Source organism: Canis lupus, chromosome 12, assembly GCF_048164855.1.
Source record: "Canis lupus baileyi chromosome 12, mCanLup2.hap1, whole genome shotgun sequence".
NCBI lineage: Eukaryota > Metazoa > Chordata > Mammalia > Carnivora > Canidae > Canis > Canis lupus.
This window is the reverse complement of record NC_132849.1, coordinates 45755005-45774362: the sequence shown is the minus strand read 5'-3', so window position 1 is coordinate 45774362 and position 19358 is coordinate 45755005. Positions and strand designations below refer to the sequence as shown.

Sequence of the window (19358 nt, the reverse complement as noted above, 5' to 3'; positions counted from 1 at the left end):
ATGGGATAGGAGTGGATCGTGGATCCTGCCTCAGGGAGCTCAGAGTCTACTGGGGAATACCTGGGACTTAGTTCAAACTCTTCACGGCTTTCAGCCTCTGGCCCGGGGCTAGGCATCCATGGGATAATCCTTCTTTGGGTTTATTATTTTTCACCTCCTTTAATAGGCTCTGTGAGGGCTGAGATCCTGTGACCCAGGTCCCTGAATAACTTCAGCATGTCTGACCTTTAGTAAATATTCAAATCACCATGGTGGATAATTTTATATCCTGATTCTTTCAAAATGTTATTCACTTCTTAAAATTTACATTTGAGATATTTGCCAACTGCTTCTTCCTGCTGCCAATATTTTCTGAAGATTTTTTTTTTTTTTACTTTCACACTGTTTTCCTCCCATGGGGCTTAATGGGACAAGCTGGAAGTGGGGGGAGGGCAGTGAGCTCTATCAGGTGATCCTCTGCATGCTGATGAGGAATGGCCCCCTCACCCATGGTGCCTCTGTGCCACCGGCTGGGGAGGTTCAGAGACTGGTGAGAATGTGGGGATCCTGGGGGAGTTTCTGCCCATGGGGACATTCTTCTGAGAAGCAAAGGAGCTGCCAAAACCTCCCTCCCTCACCCCGACTTTACCTTTCTGAGCATTTCTGCACCTTCTCTCTCAGCGAGTGCCTGCCGAGGAGATCACCTATGAGACCCTGAAGAAGGCCATCGGTAAGTTGGAGGAGAGGGAGTGCTTGGTCCTGGGGGAGGCACAGGTGTGTGCAGCCTGCTACGGGATTCAGTGCAGAGGTGAAGGGAGGCTGGCAGCTTTCCCAAAACTCATGACAGCTACAAATACTGCAGTGAATAGTTCCACTTTCCTGATGGGAATCAGTAGTGCTGCCAGCATATCCTATGTCAGGCAACCCTTTCTCTACTGACAACTAGATGCCTTTAAAAGTAATCAGTTGGGGATGCCTGGGTGGCTCAGTGGTTGAGCATCTACCTTCAGCCCAGGGCCTGATCCTAAAGACCCGGGATCGAGTCCCACATCTGGCTCCCTGCATGGAGTCTGCTTCTCCCTCTGCCTGTGTGTCTGCCTCTCTCTATATATGTCTCTCATGAATAAATAAATAAAATCTTTAAAATAAATAAATAAATACATAAATACATAAATACATAAATACATAAATAAATAAATAAATAAATAAATAAATAAATAAATAAATAAATAAATGTAATCAGTTGTGGGGTGCCTGGATGGCTCAGCCAGTTAAACATCTGCCTTTGACTCAGGTCATGACCTGAGGTCCTGGGATCAAGCCCCACATCAGGCTCACAGCTCAGTGAGAGTCTGTCTCTCTCCATCTGCCTCTCCCCCGGCTCATACTCCTTCTCACTCTCTCTTTCTCTCAAATAAATAAAATGTTTTATAAAGTGATGAAGCTTTAAAAAAAAGTAATCAATTGAGGGTTACAGCCAGTTAGATAAAAAGCAATTTTGTATAAATACTTAGACCATTTTTTGGTGCACTATAATACAAAAGAACAAGTTGACTAATGAAAGAATTAAGAACTTGAGGATCCCTGGGTGGCTCAGCGGTTTAGTGCCTGCCTTCGGCCCAGGGCGTTCCAGTATCAAGTCCCACAACTGGCTCCCTGCATGGAGCCTGCTTCTTCCTCTGCCTGTGTCTCTGCCTCTCTCTCTGTCACTCATGAATAAACAAATAAAATCTTAAAACAAAAAAGATATTAAGAACAAATCATATTAATATTTGTTGGCAGCAGATTTTAAAATGCAGCAGTACCTCATTTACTTGGATTATTGGGCAATAAAGTATCCCAAGTAAGAGAATTTTTCTGATAACTGATGATAAATTATACCTTCAAATGCCAAACCATTTTAATTTCAGTTGTCTCTGGTAGTAATGCCTTCTGAATGTGCATACTGCTCTGCCGCCTTAACGTGTGAACATATCTGACCACCCTCCCCCTTTATTTTCACTGACTTATTTTGGAAGCTAAAAGGAATACATAGAAGCCTTAAACTGGACAACCTCGGACTGCAGAGCCACGGAGGGCTGAGCTCTCATGTTGGCTTTTGGGACCCATCTGGCTTTTCCATAGTTGCTGTCCCTTTCAAATTAGTGACAGAGTACTTCCTGTTCCAGGAACTTCTTTGAGAGTCCTAGTGGTAACACAGCTACTCAGGGGCTTTAAAAGCCCAGCTTAGGGACGCCTGGGTGGCTCAGTGGTTGAACATCTGCCTTCAGCTCAGGTTGTGATCCCGAGGTCCTGGGATCGAGTCCCACATTGGGCTCCCTGCATGGAGCCTGCTTCTCCCTCTGCCTATGTCTCTGCCTCTGTGAGTCTCTTGTGAATAAATAAAATCTGTTTTAAATAAATAAGTAAATAAATAAATAAATAAACTCCAGCCAAAGGGCCCACTTAACTAGTTCTCAAACTCTTTCACAAGGAGTGGGGCTGAGCCTCAGGATCTTTTCTAAGTCAGGAAAAGATCTAGCCTTTGTAGGCCTGAGTAATGGGCACCACATCCTCCATGCCATGCTCATGGCCCTGCTCATCAGCAGAGGGCAGAACCCAAAATGCAGTCACAGACCCAGCTCCCCTGGAGGGGTCCATCTTCTCTAGCCCTCACCCCGGCATCAGTGGGTGGGACCCCAGGGCTGACCCAGCTCTCTGTGCTGCAGTGGACAGCGTGGCTGTTGAGGAGCAGGAACGTGAACGGCGGCGACAGGTGGTGGAGAAATTCCAGAAGGCACCCTTCGAGGAGATTGCAGCACACTGTGGGGCCCGGGTGAGTGAGCCCTAACAGGGGTGAGTCCTTGGGGACCAAGCAGACACTGGATTTGGATCCAGGGCAGACTGAGTTTCTAGGAGGTCTTGGCACTTTTGTCACCCAGAAATTAAGGTTTAGATCCCAACAGTGCCCTGGTACTACATCGTTTCCCCCAAGAACCAGAAGGCTGGGCTCCTAGCCATATACTCCTTTAGACCTCATATTTTCTGTATAATGAGGAAGTCCCGACTCAGGAGCTCCTGCATCAGATGGACAGATTGTAATACATAGAATAGCAAGTATGTAACTCGCACTTAGGCACAGCCAGAGCATCTTCCATTTATTAGCTTATGTCATTTTCAAGACAACTCTGTGCGGTCTGTGCCTTTATGCTCATCTCATTATGGATAAGGGGGGAAGGAGCCATGGCAGATGGCCAACATTTGCAACAGGGCCCAGTTTCCAACCAGGGGACCCCAACAGGGGGAATGGAATAGTCTGGCCCTGGAAAAGAGATTTGAAAGAGAAAGTGCCAGGTAAGTAAGAAGAGTGACTTATGTCTTTGCATTTCTTGAAACTGATTACATGCCAGGATTTGTTAGTCACAGTGGCCATCTTCATAACAATGAAACATAATTGCAGACATCCAAAATCTACAAATAACTTTTATTTTATTGTAATTTTTCCTCTCAGTAAGAATACATGTTATTTTCTTTTCTATTACCCAAGATATATTATCTATATTTCTAGTATATTATGATATATAGCAATATAATGGTATATGTAAATGCATATAGATTTTCCTGGGCCTACGTTATTCTCACCTCTTGTCCCAGCTCCAGAGATAGATATTGCTCATTTCATGAGCTCAGAGTTGAGCACATGCAGGCTGTCGCTCTCTATGCACATGGGCTTAGCTGCAGCAAGAAGGGACCAGAGAGAGCATCTTCCCTAACCCACCAGTTTTGCACAGCTACTCCTTGGGAGTTAAGGGGAGATCTGAAACCAGCTCTGAGCCTCATGACTATATACCCAGCAAGCCCTGCTGCCCACTTGGAGGAACGAAGGGCCCTTTAAGAACTGCCTGCCGAGGTCCTCCTGGTGGTCCTGGCCTCTGTTTTGTCCCCAGCAGGCCTCCCTGGGTGGCCCTGCCTAACCTGAACCCATGGCCAGGATCCACAGATAAGTGTCAGAAAGGAGCTCACACCAGTTCCCTTCCTAAGACTGTAACTGCCCCACGCCTCCATGGGTTCTCTAGACAGATGGACCCAAGAGAACTAGCATAGGTGTGGGGGACCCACCAGCTCACATTCCCTCTGTTCGTGTCTAGGCATCACTGCTGCAGAGCAAACTCAACCAGATCTTTGAAATCACCATCCGGTAAGTGGCAGCCCTGGGCAGGGACCCCTCTTCCCGAGTCCTCCTCTCACACCTGTCTCCAGGCCTCCTGCCTACAGCCTCTCTCTCCAGGGCTGGAGTCTGCCACCAGTTCTCTTTCCCAGACAAGGAAATCAAGACTAGGGATCCCTGGGTGGCGCAGCGGTTTGGCGCCTGCCTTTGGCCCAGGGCGCGATCCTGGAGACCCCGGATCGAATCCCACGTCGGGCTCCCGGTGCATGGAGCCTGCTTCTCCCTCTGCCTGTGTCTCTGCCTCTCTCTCTCTCTCTGTGTGTGTGACTATCATAAATAAATTTTAAAAAATTAAAAAAAAAAAGGAAATCAAGACTAGAGAGAGATAGAGACAGTTCAGTGAACCCCAGAAAAGAGCCAGTGGTCCTAGTGTCCCAGGCTGGTACTTTCCAAAGCAACAGTGTTATTAGAACCTACAGTGAAGCTAGACTTCAAGTGAAGTTTAGAAGATTCTAGAATTTGCAACCTAGGAACCCATGGAGTGACCATCTCTGGTTCCTGTTCAAAGGAAAACCCAAATCAGCTATGCTTTTTGGTTGCACGGGGCGGGACTCCAGATCCATACCTTCCCACACCTTTCTCCTCCGTGTGCTCCTGCCCAGGCCGCCCCCAAGCCCATCAGGCACCATCACCGCAGCCTATGGCCAGCCTCAGAACCACTCCATCCCCGTCTACGAGATGAAGTTTCCCGATCTGTGCGTATACTGAATTCCAGAAGACAGAGCTCCTCGGAGGGGTGGGGTCTGAGGGAAGCACTTGCCCTCACAACCCACCCCTGTGGCATGGAAATGGAACTGGGACCTCAGAGGAAAAGCACCGTGGTTGGCATCATCTTCTCGGCTAAGCAAGGTGGAGGGCCCTCCCTCAGGCCACCTCTCGGCCCTCCCACTTCCTCCTTGTCCTCCCCGAGGGAGACAGGCCTCCTCCACCTCTGGGGTCAATAAGCATCTCACCCACCCTTTGTCTCCTCTTCTGTGTCCACCAGGAGCCGAGAACCATGGGCGTCTCCAGAAGGAGGCTGGGGTCCCGAGAAGCTCCTGCTTGGTGTAGCGCGGGAAGGGCTTTCACGGGGGTGGATCAGGGGTCACCGCTGCCAGCCCCCCGGGAGGGAACCAGATGGAGACTCGGTCAGTCAGAGGAAGCCGCCACGGCCTGTGGTCAGGAGGAAGCAGGGCAAGCTCCCGGCTCCTCTGGGAGAGCAGCGGTGTGCCAGGCTGGAAGGTGGCTGCTCCTCAGAGCGTTCCCTCCTTCGGCCTGCTGTCCCTTCCACTCTCCTGCTGCCCTGCCAGCTGTGTCCTTGTGATTCGTTCTATTATTCATTCATGTTGAGCCCTTCCAACAGGAACTGCGGTAGAGATACCATGCGGGGCCAGAAAGGATGAAGAGGCAGGGTCAGCAGGCTGGCCATAGAGTGGGCTGGCTCTCCCCAGGCTGGGCCTGCCCCCCATAGACGAACAGCCGGCAGATGTGGGCAAGGCCACCGTCCCTCAATGGCATCTTCTCACCTCCTTCGTTCAGAGGGAGCTTGTTGGGGCCTCCCATCGTTCTCTCCCTTCTGGATGTTTCTCTGAGTTGAGTTTTCTCTCTCTGATGCCTTTCTTCCTGAGGATCCTGGCATGTTTCTACAGCCTCTGGGTTGAGGGAGGGCAGAATGGGATAATCTGGTTCTGGAAAATCTGGTTCTACCTGGCTCAAAAGGAAGAAGAGTGGCAAGGGGCCCCAGGCCTGCCTACTTCACTGCTTATGGAAGAGGCTCCCAGCCTGGTTTAGGGAGAGGGAAGGGGAGCAAGTTATGAGGATAGCATTTTGCATTGCAAGGTTGTCAGAGTCAACCTTTTGGATATTTCATTCAAGGAAAGAAGGCCCCAGCACCTGGTATTGGAATGATGTCTTCACTCTTTTTACAAAGTCAGGACATCATTGCCAACTGGCAAAGCTTGAGGTTGGGGGGCAGGCAGTGGAGACCCTTGTGGGTTCTGGGTTTCCATTTTCCCTGAGTGCCATGCCTGCCTGTGTGCAGAGGAGGGGCTGCTACAGAGCTAGAGGCCTTCTGCTGTGCTCCCTCCGCTCCCCACACCCATCCTCCCTCTGGGGGCCTTTGTACCTCCAGAGCCTCCTGGGTATCCTCCGTGGCAGCACCCTGTAATCCCAAATAGCCCTTTTCTTCCCTTCCAGACAGACTTCTCATAACTTTTCTGAGCTGATGTAACTCATAGGAAAATGTGAATGGTCAAACCATTCCTCCCTATAGAATTTGTTTTTTCAAAACAGAGAGAGTGAGTAAATTCCTGACCCAACGGAATCTCTTTTTACAATTTTAGGCTGTGTGGAGAAGGGTCAGAAGTAGGATGTTTCTGCCAAGGGGAAGGCAGGCTTCTTCCGGACACCTGGCCCACCCGTGCACACAGCCCTGCACAAACACACAATGAAAGGCTGATTATTAGGATAAATAGGTGTATTTTCCCAAACTGGGAAACCCTTAACGTATGCATTTTCCCATTACGTGTGCAATAAATGTTTTGGATGGGGGGCTATCTGACTCTCATTCTCATAGTTTCCATGCTGGTCAGTGCCTCTGTGCTATGGGCCTGTGGCTTCCAGACAGCCTGCATGATTACAAGCCCTCAGGAGCCTGGCTCCTGCTCCCCACCCCCACCCTACCACAATGGCTTTTGGCTCTGTCCTATGGCTCTTGGCTAATGCTCAACCCAAATTTATAAGCATGAACTAAGATTTCTCTTTACCTTACTCTTTATTTTTAAAAAACAGAATTTAAGCTAAAATTTGAAGGCAAATAACCTTTGGAAGAAACTTCAGAGAAAAATCTCAATCTTGAGCCACAAACATCTTTCCTTACTAGATCTCTCCATCTTTATCCCCTGCTTGTCTTTGATGAGGAGCCCTGTTTCTTTCTTGTGTCCACTTGACTTTAGGGTCCACCCCATGGCAGCTGTACCCTGAGCCCTGCCCATGGGGTCCTGGTCCTTGGACTGGGGCGTTGTGGCCCTCGAGCCTCTTTCTAGAGCCAGCACTAGAACCAGAGATCCGTAGGCCCACTCAGATGCCTCTCCTTCTTCCCCACCCTGGGAACAGAGTGAAAAGAGAAGGTGCAGTTGCTGTTCTTCATACGCACTCACCCCTGTATCTGTCTAAAGCAGCTCGCTCTTTACCTCACAACTGCTTTTAGAGGACTAGCTATTTCTTGAATGCCCTCTTCTTAGTTTCAATTTAAAAACTCACTCAGTAGAATATTGGATTGCCCCCTGACATGAAGTAGAACCTGGATCCTAACCAAATATGCCTCGGAGTCACAAAGTGTAAAGTGACTTAACTCGAACAGACAATTACTTGGTAAACTGAGCAGTATCCTTCACTCACACACATAGCTCCCCACCACTCCCAGAAGCCCGGGGAGAAAGATAAAGCAGAGTGTGGCGGGCACCCCAGCCCTTGGCTGAAATTCACCGTTTACTGCCCTCCAAACCCTCTGGTGTCTGGCTGCACTGTCACTTGACCAACCCTCTTTGCTGCCTGTCTCTGTTTTGCTTGAGCCAGCAAAGCCCATCTAAGCCAACTGCTCCCTAGAGCCACTGAGAACTCTTGCTTCATGGCCATGGAGTTAGCACTCTGTTGGCAGAACTTGAGGCATGAATGTATTTGAGATTTGGAGAGTGTTAATTTGGTTGAATCATGGTACACCTGGGTGGCTCAGTTGGTTGGGCATCTGCCTTCAGCTCAGATTGTGATCCCAGAGTCCTGGGTTCAAGCCCTGTGTCAGGCTCTCTGCTTGACAGGGAGCCATTTCTCCCTCTCCCTCTGCCTGCCCCTGCCCCAGCTTATGTGCTCTCTCTCAGTCAAATGAATGGATAAAATCTTTTTAAAAATATTGTTTGAATCATCTAAGTAAGTAAAAAGCAGGTCAGCAAAAAGTACCAATATGATCCTGGAGGATCTTTGTTTTCCTTTCAGTGGGATCCCTGCTACCCTGTGCCTGTTCCCACTTTCCTGACTCTGAAAAGTGAAGATAAATGGTTCCTTGACTCCTAAATGCCTCCTCATCAAAGGAGGAGCCCAAGTAGGTGAGAAGAATTAGAAACGTCCTCACTCAGCTACTGTCCTTTGTCCAGCCTCCTACACAAGGACAAATGGATGTGCAGTGATAAGGTGGGGCTGGAACAATCTACAGCACTTGAGAAGTAGTAAGAGGATCATATACATGCTACCCTTCGCCCTGGGTATCCTGGGTCCCAGAGGACATGATTCAATTGGCCTAAGAATCACAGCAGCTTTAGAGTACCTTGAAACAGCTCTAAGGCCAGGCCTCAGATTCTCTGGGGGCCCCTGGGTCATGACAGCTTCCAGTTGCTGTTGCATGGTCCCCGGGCCTTCTAACCTGGGCACAGAGAGTGTCACTGGGAAGTGAGGCCATTTGTTCCAATACTTCTCTGTGACCATGAAATGGCAACTGGCCTATGAGGGTCTGAGGGAAAGGACTAGACCTGTGTATGAGTTTGAGTATGAAATTTAAAAGTCAACAGGAAATATGTCCCATCACAGCAGGTCATGCCTGCTTCTCCTAACTCATAGACCTGACAGCCAGATCCTGCTAAAATAAGGTATCTCCCTGGTGTCTGGGGATGTTTAGGGCCATGTGCTGCTGTTCCATCCCCTAGAAATTTTCTGGTGAAAGTGACCCTAGGTCTGAAGGTTGCAGAAGGTTGAAAGGATGCTCATGGTGGGCCTCGCCAGCTGGGGAAGTGGGGAGGCAACACAGGGACTGTGGATGGGGCTCTGTGGCTCTCTTTTAGCACCGGCCAGGTTGACCTGGTCTTTTCTCCTTCAGGGGATCTTGGGGCCTCAGGCTATCACTTTCCCCTTCTGAGCTCTTCCTCCGTGACTGTTGATTCTGGCCTATGTAGTACAGAGCTGTAAATCCACAAATGCTGCAGCATTACACATACATTGTAATGTGTCTGTGTCCATTTAGACCCTCATAACCTGGTTGAGTGTGTGTGTGCTCACGTGCATACGTGTGATTAATGTAGCTCATAGTTGACAATATATGTACATAACAGCTGATGTATTTATATGGGAGTGCAGAATTAGTGCCTGTGGCAGTTTTCTGTATTTTAAACTCATTGATCAAATTAGTTTTATTTTAAGGAAGGGGAAAAAGGAGTGGGAGGGGGGGATTGTAGGCAGAAGGATTCTTAGCAAGATCATTCTTTAAGACTCTTAGTCATGATTTCCCAGTGAGTCTTCACAGATGCCCTTTTCAAATAAATGTTAATGTTGTCACCACATGGTTGTGTATTTGATTTCTTTAAAGTAAATGGTTTTTTGAGATGCAAACAGGATCTGAAAATACCAACATTAACTACTGACATTTAGCCACCTCCACTTACCATTACTTTACTCACCTAAAAAGGAAGGAGACTAGGGGAAAAGATGCTACCAAGATGTAAACATGAAGCTCAGGATTCCCAGCATGGGAGCATCCTCAGATGGGAAAGCCTGGGCCATTTCTTCATCACAATGACTAGACTCTAGGCCCATAATATAATCCACTGTCGGGGAGACAATAGACTTAAAAATCAGGCTTTCTGATTCCCTTTACATGGGATTTCTGAGGATACATTCCAGTTTTCTTTAATTATGAACTCCTACAGCATCAATATATGGGGGTCTACGTGCAAGTGCCATACATAGATGTTTCCCAGCTGGATTTGATCTATATCATTCACGGGTATGTCTAATGCAATTGACATATATATGTGTGGATCTCTGTGTATATGTAAGTATGAGTTTCTTGTGAATTATAAATGTAGCTGTAAATCTACGGCCCCAGCATTGTACAAACACCATGGGACATATAAAAGAGAAACGGGCACCTAGGCGGCTCAGTTATGTGTCCGACTCTTGATCTCAGCTCAGGTCTTGATCTCAGGGTCATGAGTTCAAGCCCAACACTAGGCTCCATGCTGCACATGGAGCCTATGTGAAAAAGAAAAAGAAAAAGAAAAAGAAAAAGAAACACAACTCCTGGCCTTTGCCCTTTGGAGCTTAGAATTTCCCTGAAGAGAGTACAAGATATACATGCAGCTAGAAACTGCCATTCCAGCTGGACTGTGTGCCCTCCAGAGCAGAGAATGAAGAGGCTTATCTGGAAGAGATCACAACTTTCCCAGCAGAACTAGAGTCAAGCCTGGGCTCATGTTTTTAAAAGGGTTTCAAAATGGGTGGAGGTGGGGGGTTTCAGGCACAGGTGAAGGAAGAAGGGAAAAGAAGAGTGAGAATACTGGTCGGTGAAAACATGGGAAATGGGGTTTGGTAAGGAGAGTGAAGCTGATGGACGAGGGTCCTGCCATGGCTTGGAATTTGACATCGAAGGAACATTGAGGTGGGGTGACTTTGGGCTCTTGAACCAAGGAATGTGAGGAAAGCAAGATTTCGTATGCATTAATCTGAAGAACTTGTGTATGATGGGTTAGGGAGGAAAGGGACCATTTGGGGAGACAAGGACACCAGCTGGTTAGGAAGTGGTAGTGACGGTCAAGGCTAAGCACTGAGTATAATAAAGAGAAAGGCTGCAGCTGGGCAACATGGGGAGGGGTTTGGGTGTAGCAAGAGCAAAAAGAAAACCAGAAACATGAAAGCTTGAGCCTGGGGGACTAGAAGCATCTGTAGGTGAGAACAAGTGTTTGCGAATATTTGTGAGTAGCCTGGGAATGCAGTCAAATCTGAACTGTTACCCATCCTCAGCTGTCACACATAACCTCTCAGTGATGAAAAGATCACATCTATTTTCTCATTAATCCTCACAATAGTCCTCAAACTAGGAACGGAGGGGTGGATGGATGAGAGAACCAAATCTTGGACAAGTTTAGAGACTTGCCTAAGGTCACAGAGACAGCTAGAGCCAGGGAGGTATTACCATAGCTTCCCACCCCCAAGCCCAGAGGGCCCCCCCAGTAGCAGTAAGCTTCAGCAAATGTCTGGCTGGCTGTTGGACATGTTAAAAAGAAAACCACAGGCCCAAAATGGCATCACTTAGGCCAAGTCACCAAACGGGGGCTTACCTAACTGCAGTTTCAACCTCCCCCAGAAATGTAAATCTAATTCCTCTATCAGGAAGTTTCTGACTAGCACCAATCTGGTAATCTGTCACATGGGCCTTTCCCATTTGCCTCCCACCAGCACCCAACAACCCAACATGCAAACACGCACAATGTGTGCAAAGGCAAACATCACCCACTCCCACCCCAAAGATTAGGCAATCAGGGTAAGACACCCCCCCCCCCCCGCGCCTGCTTTTCCTTCTAAGGGAGCCACCTTGCCCTGAACAATCCTTTCGTTTGCTAACTTTCTTGCCCAGCCCTCCTTCCTATAAAAATCTTCCATTTTGTCTCACTCCTCTGAGCTTCCTTCTACTTGCTAGATGGGATGCTCCTAGATTCTTGAATCACTTAATAAAGCCAATTACATCTTCAGATTTTACCCAGTTGGGTGTTATGCTATATGTTGGCAAATTGAACTTAAATAAATAAATAATCGATTAACTAATTAATTTACCCAGGTGAATTTTTGTTCTTTAACAGAGGGGAGCTCCTGCAGCCTTCCCTTTCAGACCCACGGGGGACAAGGAAGGGTACGTTTTCTTTCCATTCCCAATGTGTCCTATGAATTATACTGCCACGCGGTCACATGGAAACCAGTCTCTCCAATCAATATATGCTGCTCTTGCTTGGATGGATGCGGATTTTTTATTCACCCAGTGGACATTCAAAGTCAGAGTCGGGTGTGAAACTTTGCAAGGTTTTATTTCCTGACTACAGGCAGCTTTAGGAGGCTGACTACCGGGCTGCCCCCCACCGCCTGGGCGAGGAGCACATCCGGGGCTGGGGGGGGGCGGGAGGGCAGGAGGGCAGGCAGGAGGGGGGCCTTCCGTGGACTTCCCGGGAAGAGAAGCCTCCGGCCCCGCTGCGCCCTCACTGGCCCTTCTTGTGGGCGTTCTTGATGATGGCGTTTTTGAACAGCGTCACCAGGGGCGTCTGGCTCCTCTCCGAGCTCATGAAGCCGCCGTAGCGCTTGTCCTTGGGCGGGCTGCCCCAGCGGAAGTGCTCCATCTTGTAGGGCCCGTCGTCCTTCTTCTCGGCCGCCCCGGCCTCCGCCACCAGGCCGTACTCCAGGTCGGCCAGCGCCGCCACGCCCGCGGCCGGGCCCTCGGGGCCGAGCGCCGGCTCCAGCCGCTGCCCGGCCAGCTCCCTCTTGAACTCGACGGGGAAGGCCTCGGCCGACTCGTCCTCAGCGCCGTTGGGGTACACCTTCACCGGGCGCCGCTTCTTGCCCACCGGCTTGCCCCAGCGGAAGTGCTCCATGGAGTAGGAGCGCTTGCCCTCTTGCAGGCCGAGCTCGCCACCGGCGCCGCGGGGCCCCGGGCCGCCCGCGGGCAGCGGGGCGCGGCCTCCGCCCGCCGCCACCTCTTCTTCCTCGCGCTTCTGGCCCGCGCTGCCATTGCGGCGGCCAAACCGGTCCCAGCGGAAGTGGCCCATGACGTACTTCCGGGGGTTCTCAGCCAGCGGCTGCTCGTCGCCGTTGCCGGGGAGCACGGGCGTCTCGGCGGAGAGGTCGGGCTTGCAGGCCCGGATGCACGCCTGGGGGAGGGCCGCGAGCCAGAGGGTTAGGGCCGCCAGGCCCCGCGCCCCGCCCCCCACGCCTGCGCATGCGCCCTGGGCGCCCGCGGCCCTCAGCACGTGCGGGCGGGACCGAGGGCCGCGGAGGACCCGCTCGAGGACCCCGCTCGAGGACGCCTGCCCTCCCCGCCCAGCTGGCGCCCGCGGACGTCTAAGACTCGGCTTAAGCATCACCTCTTTTGTCCCCTGGACCCCTTGGTTCTCCTTCCTGGCAGCTGCAACAATCCCCCCCGCCCCCCCCCCATGCCATCCAGCGGTTTACTTATCCCAGGGCTTTTGTGAGCAGGGTCAGCAGCTTCCCGGAATACCCAGGATGCATAGGAATTGATCAATAAATGGTAAATGGGTGGTAGCTGTTTGCACTCAGTCAATAATGAATAAGTTGAATAAATAAGTATGGTTCAGTTCGAGTCTGGGAGGGGCATTGGGCTGAAATTTGGGGAAGAGGCTATTCAGGTGGAAGAAATAGAAGTCTGGCCTCTAGAGCCTGTGTTTCCAATAATGCCTCAACCTCACCCCAGTGATCTGCACACCTAACTCATGGCACACCCCCCACCATCTCCCTGTACCATGCCTCAAAAATGTTTCCTATGCCATCTGGCACTTTCTTTGTTTCTTTCAAGTCTTTTGAGCTGATCCTGTGCTTTTCCCAGTCAGTGAGCTTTGGGAGGGAGCAGTTCACTTCCCTGTACCTCATTCTGACTGGAGGGAAGGGTAAACAGCCACGATTATTTCCATTGCTTCAGTCACGGGGCCTATGTCTCTGCTTTCTGTAAGCAGACAACTCCACTATGGTACACATTTGCCTGGGGAAATGACCTATAGGCTGCAACCTTGAGTTTTTAGTTACGTGGGACTGCAAAGGAGGAAACAGAAGGATCCCATCCATTCTGTTGAGTTGGGAATTTCATACTCCAGGGATTTAGAATCATGACACTGCAGAATATTAACAGTGGAAAGTGAAAACTATCTCATACTCCTCTCCCCTGGACACATAACAGGGGGCTCAGAGAGGTGAAAGGACCTTGGCAAAGTTTCACAACTCTTTGGTGGGAGAGAAGGGGCTAGAACCCATGGGCTCTGACCGTGGCCACTGCTCCTTCCCTAGTGGACTCTCAACAGGAGAGGCTATGCAGTGGGTGTCTCTAATCAAAAGTCTCTTGTGTCTCTCTCTGAACTGGAAGAGACATAACTCCCTGGGCTTTTTCTTCTGTTTTATATTGTACATGATCCCTGCTCCATGTTTTTAAATTCTCTCTCTTCACCTTAACTGAAGCACACAAATGTAATGACGTGCATTCCACCCTCACCAGGCAGATGCTGGCAGCAGGATGGAACTCAGTCACTGATACTGGCAGTGTGTCTTTGAGTCCTTAACGTGGTGTAATTTCTCATTTAGAGCTCCCAATACACACACATACACACACACACACACACACAATTCCAGCCTGGCACAAAGGGCCTTTACATGCTTCTGGAAAGGCTTCAGAAGATCAGTCTTCCAGAAGAAGCATGAGACATTTGGGACCAGTTAGAGGAAAATGGCACCTGGGTTTTTCCTTCTCCTTGTACAGAATTCTAGGGAATGAAAATGTCAAGTGATACAAAGTTATTTGAAAGGGAATAAAATGCTAAAGGACTGAAAATGTAGAATCAATAGAGGGAACAATTATTATTACTGTTACTATCATTATTATCTTAATTGCAATATCCCTAAATAGCTTAAACGGAATGGGTCTTCATACAAGAAGACAGGGTAGGAAGATAATCGAGTAGAAATTGTGGACCAGACTCATCTCCCCGAAGCTGCTCCCTCTCTCCTTAGCTCAATTCTGACTTCACCCTAGAGATCTGTTCCTACCCTGCGCTGAGTTACCAGATCTCTGGAAATGAATTTCCCCTTCCCTGCACCCCTTTCTTTTGTGCTGTCCCAGTCCCAGCCCCAGTCCCAGCCAATGCCCAAATCCAGATGGCGGCCAGAGCCCACATACCAGCAGGTTACTTTCCGTGGTGAGGTCCTGACACTGGCTGCTCTCCAGGCACCAGCCACTCACTTCCACAGAGGCCTGAAGCAGCAAGGCCAGCAGCAGGGCCCCTGGGCGGCTGCAGCATGATCTCGGCATCTTCCAGGCGGGCTGAGGCTCTGCAGAGGCAAACAAGATTGGTGGGACCCCTGCGAGGAGCAGAACAATGTTGGCCACTGACCAGGAAGGACTGTGAGCCAATATTAACAACACACTCACTTGTGGAGCTCGAGGCTTTTTGAGGACAGGGGCAGTTCAAGGAGAAGTTTGGTATGAGTTGTGGTGGGGAGCAGGGGAACGGGACCTGGGTAATCTATGCACAATTTCCACTTTGTCTCCTGTTAAAATCAGACCCCAAAGGACATTAGGGTTGGAAGCTATTTTAGGGATCATTTGGTCCAGCCCCTTATTTGAGAAATGGGGAAACTGAGGCCCAGAGACAGAGAATAACTTGGGTGTTCATGACAAGTTCTCCTGTTATCCTAAACTTTCCCATTTCACCACCTTCATGCAGCATAGTTCTAACATTCCAGATCCAAGGAGTAACTTGGGAAAGACAAGGGATTCTGAAATTCCTGCTCAAGATGGTCTATCCTCCTCCTCATCCCCTAGGATCCTATCATTCTTTGGAAACTCTTATTTCCTATGAATAGTAGGTTTACATAAAAGCAAATAAAACCTCTGGCCAATTTGGTCAAAACCTCAGCCAACCTAATTTGATGTCCTGTACAGAAATCACTCAGACGATCACTATCTCTCAGATTCCTGCAGCTTTGAAGAGATTTATTTTTAAAGCAGACCCCCATTCTCTTAAAATTGGCTCATCGTCTAAATACATTCCTTATTGGACCTCCTCTTTTTCTCTGAGTCTCTCATAGTCTGAAATAGCCAGAGTGGAAGATGCTGTAAGTGTAGAAGGGAAGGAGATGGACACACAAAAGAGAATGGAACTACCCGCCCCCCCCCATTGTGAACACCCACCAAAGACACTTTTGGAGAAGTCAGAAAGCACCTCCCAGCAGAAGCTGAAGTCAAGAGGTCAGGATGCAGTAAAGAAGGGAGCGGTGATGCAGCCCTTCGCCCCTGCGCCCCACACTTTCCCCAGCCTTCCACCTCTCCCATGGTCATTTCCCCCCTCACCCAGGTCAGCTTCTTTTGTGATTAGCTCACAACCAACCCACAATCATTTTACATTTCAGAAGAACTTCTCAACCAACTGCAGAAAGAAATCTAATTAGATGAGAAGAGTAATTCACATTAAGGTGTGGATGACTAATTTTCTTATCTGTCCTAATGGACATTTGCATTTGTAAATGTTTGCCTAAAAGAAATCTCCTATTCGTGGAGGGGAGGGGGGCAAATCTTTTTTATAGAGAAGGCTTTGGAAATGAAAGTTCTCCCTGGCTCTCATTGTCTAGTTCAGAAAGCCATTTCCTTTTCTTTGTCCCACCCCCACTCCTTCCCCCCAAAGCTGAGCCAGCTCTGGGCTCCCTTCTTGAATGATTGCCAGGCACAACCTGAGTGTCTTCAGAACAGCCATTAGGTGGCGCTGGCAGCCAGTCAGCTGGCTGAAGGGGCAACCAGGAGAGCATTTGATCAACCTTGATGTCCAGTCTTGTTTTTTTTTTTTAAGATTTTATTTATTTATTCATGAGAGACACAGAGAGAAAGGCAGAGACATAAGCAGAGGGAGAAGCAGACTCCCCGCAGGGAGCCCGATGTGGGACTCGATCCTTGGACCCAGGATCACACCCTGAGCCGAAGGCAGATGTTCCACCACTGAGCCACCCAGGTGCCCCTTGATGTCTAAGTCTTGACCAGGGGTAGGCTGCCCCCACTGTAGCATTTTGATGCTCCAGTTCAAAATTGGAGCCCAAACTTGGTGGGCAAAGCAATTTAAATTAAAGCTCTGATGGGGTGCCTGGGTGGTTCAGTCTGTTAAGCATCTGGCTCAGGTCATAATCTCAAGGTTCTGAGCAGGGATCCTGTTTCTCCCTCTGCCTCTCTCTGCCACTCCCCCGGCTTGTGCTCTGTGTGTGTGTCAAATAAATAAAATCTTAATAATAAAAAAAAAGCTCTGAGATTATACAAACATCTGGGTCAGAAAAATGTGAGATTTACAAGAGAGGCAAAAAAATGGTCATTACATATCACCGTGGGCAAGTGTAAAATAACATTAGTAGAGAAAAAGTAAAATCATACAGATCTGCCAGTCACTTCAATTATACTTCAATTCTCCTCAAGGCTGGCCATTCTGGGATGATTTCCATTTTCTTAAAACCTACCTCATGATTTCAGGCCTTCCTGAGAAGCCCCAGAGAGCATTTCTCCTCTCTCTACTGCACTGGCTGTGTCGTACAACATAATAACATTCACACTGCCCTCCCTCTCAGAGTTCCATTCTACTGCTAAAAAGTCAGTTTCCTGAAAGCAACTTGATTTCTTTTTGCTTATGTGTATTTTCTATTTTTCTATAATGAACAAATATTATCTTGTGTCATTTTTTACAAGCAATAAAGTAACGAAGAAATGTCAGATATTGTGCTTTTGTAGGTAGGGATAGTGTTATATATAATTTAATAATTGAAAGCCTTGGGAAAATAAATAGAAATTTATGATTTACTAATCTTGACATTAACTTTAAACAGAACTACTTTTATGAGAACTTCATATGTGTAGGCAAATTCTCTTTGAGCTAAACAAAATATTGTTTGTCAGTCTAAAACTGCACACTGGTCATGCCCTTCTGTAAAGATTAGAGGAGCAGAGGTGCAGAGTTTTCTCCTTTCACCATGATACACGTGCATCAAGTCCTAAAACAAAAGTGCCAAAGGAATATTAAGTCATTAAATAAGGTTTAATCTGTGCAAATGTTCACAAGTGACAAAATAAATGCACTTGTACTTTCCTTGGCTTCTTCCAGCCGTCTGTGAGAATCACCACCTTTCCATTTATACACGAAAAATTGGGGGGATCCAAATGCCCTGCAGACTCTTCCTCCTTCATTGGAAATCTCCATCAACTAAGCCTCCAACAGCTCAAAGGGTTGTTTCCACCCTGCAATCTAGGGTCTTCAGGATAGAGGTCCACTCTGCGGTCCTATTGAGGGCACCCACAGGGTGTTCAGAACCTTGGACAGTTCCCACACGGGGACACCTCTTTTTAACCCCAGTTGGGTCTTAGAGACCCGCATCTGCATCCAGACACCTCAGGTGCCCTAAAGTGGGCAGAGAAAGGAGGATTCAGGGGTCTGAATCCAAAGAAGTCTGGAATGCAGGGATTTTATTGTAACTTCTAGCCTTTGTTCTCTTGCTCTCATTTCCAACGTTAATTTGCTCTACAGCATATGGTATCTTTTAAGAAAAGAAAATCGAGAGGAAGAGGAACCAAAAGACAGGGCTTTACCGAGATCTCCCCCCAGAAGGCGGTAGGAGTCTCAGGGGTCCTAGCAGCCCGACTCCCCGGGAAAGACACGGCCGCCGGCTCCTGGAAGGGACCGCTTTCAGCGTCGCAGCCGCTCGCCCACCATCCCGAGGCTTCCCGCGCCGCATTCAGGACAGAAAGTTTTCAAGGAACTCAGGACCGCAGCGAGCCAAAGGCGCCTCAAGTCAGCGATCGGAGCCGGGCGAGATCATCCCGAGGCCCAGGGGCAGGGGGTTTCGGGGTAAGAGCGAGGTTCGGCGCCGCTGCGCCCTTACCTGTTGCAGAGGCTGCGCTCTGGGCGACTCCCGCTGCGCTGGGCGAGGATGCTCGGCGGCCTCCTCAGGTCACTTTTCTTCTTTCTCCTCCGCCGCCGCCTGGTCCGAGTCGCTCTCCTCGGTCCTTATATACCTGCGGGGCTCGCCCGGGTGGGCAACGGACGTGAACTTCCTGGCAGCGTAACAAGCAACTCCCCCGACCGTGAGAAGGGGGGCCATAGGGCTCAGGAGGGAGGTTTCCAGGTAGGGGCTAGAGAAAGGGCAGAAGTGCCCGGAAAGGGGGCCGGGTCTCTACCCCGCAGGCTGGAATTAACACTGTCCTGCTGAAGGGTGCACCTGGCAGCTATCAGGAGAGAACTTAATTAAGGATGGTGTTGGGTCTCCAGTTAGGACGAGCAGGTGGCTTAGCACCCCGGTGTGGGGTAGGCCTGGAGCGCTGGCTGAGGTCTTTGAGGAGAGGGTGAAGTTACTTGTGTGCGTGCTTGGTCTGGCATCTGCCTCGTTCACACTTGGAGGTAAATATTCCACAAAGGGGAGTGTGTCTGTAATGCCTCAGATTTCCCCATCCTTTGGAAACTGTGGTGAAGATGTCATGGGGAATCACAATCCCTCTGCCTCAGGTTAGCAGAGTAGGTTGGTGGGAACCAGGGAGGTAGGGAGGGGAGCAGAAAAGGTCAGGGGTCACTCACCTGAGGCCCAGGGAAGGTTGCCTTCTTGGAGGTGTGAAGGCAAGTTGCACTGCCGCTCCTGGGGCCTA

The 19358-nt window shown here is 49.3% G+C and overlaps 2 protein-coding genes across 5 annotated transcripts in view; one reads left to right on the top strand and one right to left on the bottom strand.

The window, feature by feature from the left end:
* Nucleotides 1-9487, top strand: part of EFR3B (EFR3 homolog B) — a 94023-nt gene extending 84536 nt beyond the window's left edge. For all 3 annotated transcript variants that reach the window (XM_072770841.1, XM_072770840.1, XM_072770839.1), the window contains exons 20-23: nucleotides 661-709; nucleotides 2688-2794; nucleotides 4107-4156; nucleotides 4789-9487. In XM_072770841.1, coding sequence (XP_072626942.1) covers nucleotides 661-709; nucleotides 2688-2794; nucleotides 4107-4156; nucleotides 4789-4894 — 312 coding nt within the window. In that variant the 3' untranslated portion in view covers nucleotides 4895-9487. The remainder of the gene's footprint in view (nucleotides 1-660; nucleotides 710-2687; nucleotides 2795-4106; nucleotides 4157-4788) is intronic.
* Nucleotides 9488-11987: 2500 nt separating this feature from the next.
* Nucleotides 11988-18762, bottom strand: POMC (proopiomelanocortin). Of its 2 annotated transcripts, none has more exons than XM_072770842.1 (3): nucleotides 18602-18762; nucleotides 14871-15022; nucleotides 11988-12840 (listed from the first exon to the last, which is right to left on the bottom strand). In XM_072770842.1, the coding sequence occupies exons 2-3, from the start codon at nucleotides 15000-15002 to the stop codon at nucleotides 12175-12177; spliced, it is 798 nt and encodes a 265-aa protein (XP_072626943.1). In that variant the 5' UTR covers nucleotides 15003-15022; nucleotides 18602-18762; the 3' UTR covers nucleotides 11988-12174. The 2 variants fall into 2 exon arrangements, with proteins under 2 accessions (XP_072626943.1, XP_072626945.1); XM_072770844.1 differs by having other exon boundaries at nucleotides 14871-15052; nucleotides 18602-18755.
* Nucleotides 18763-19358: the final 596 nt, after the last annotated feature.

Excerpts from the sequence above, each read along its gene's own strand:
- POMC (XM_072770842.1), bottom strand. The coding sequence starts at position 15,002 with ATGCCGAGATCATGCTGCAGCCGCCCAGGGGCCCTGCTGCTGGCCTTG. Across the intron at positions 12,841-14,870 it reads CCACGGAAAGTAACCTGCTG|GCGTGCATCCGGGCCTGCAA; the intron begins GTATGTGGGCTC and ends GCCCTCCCCCAG.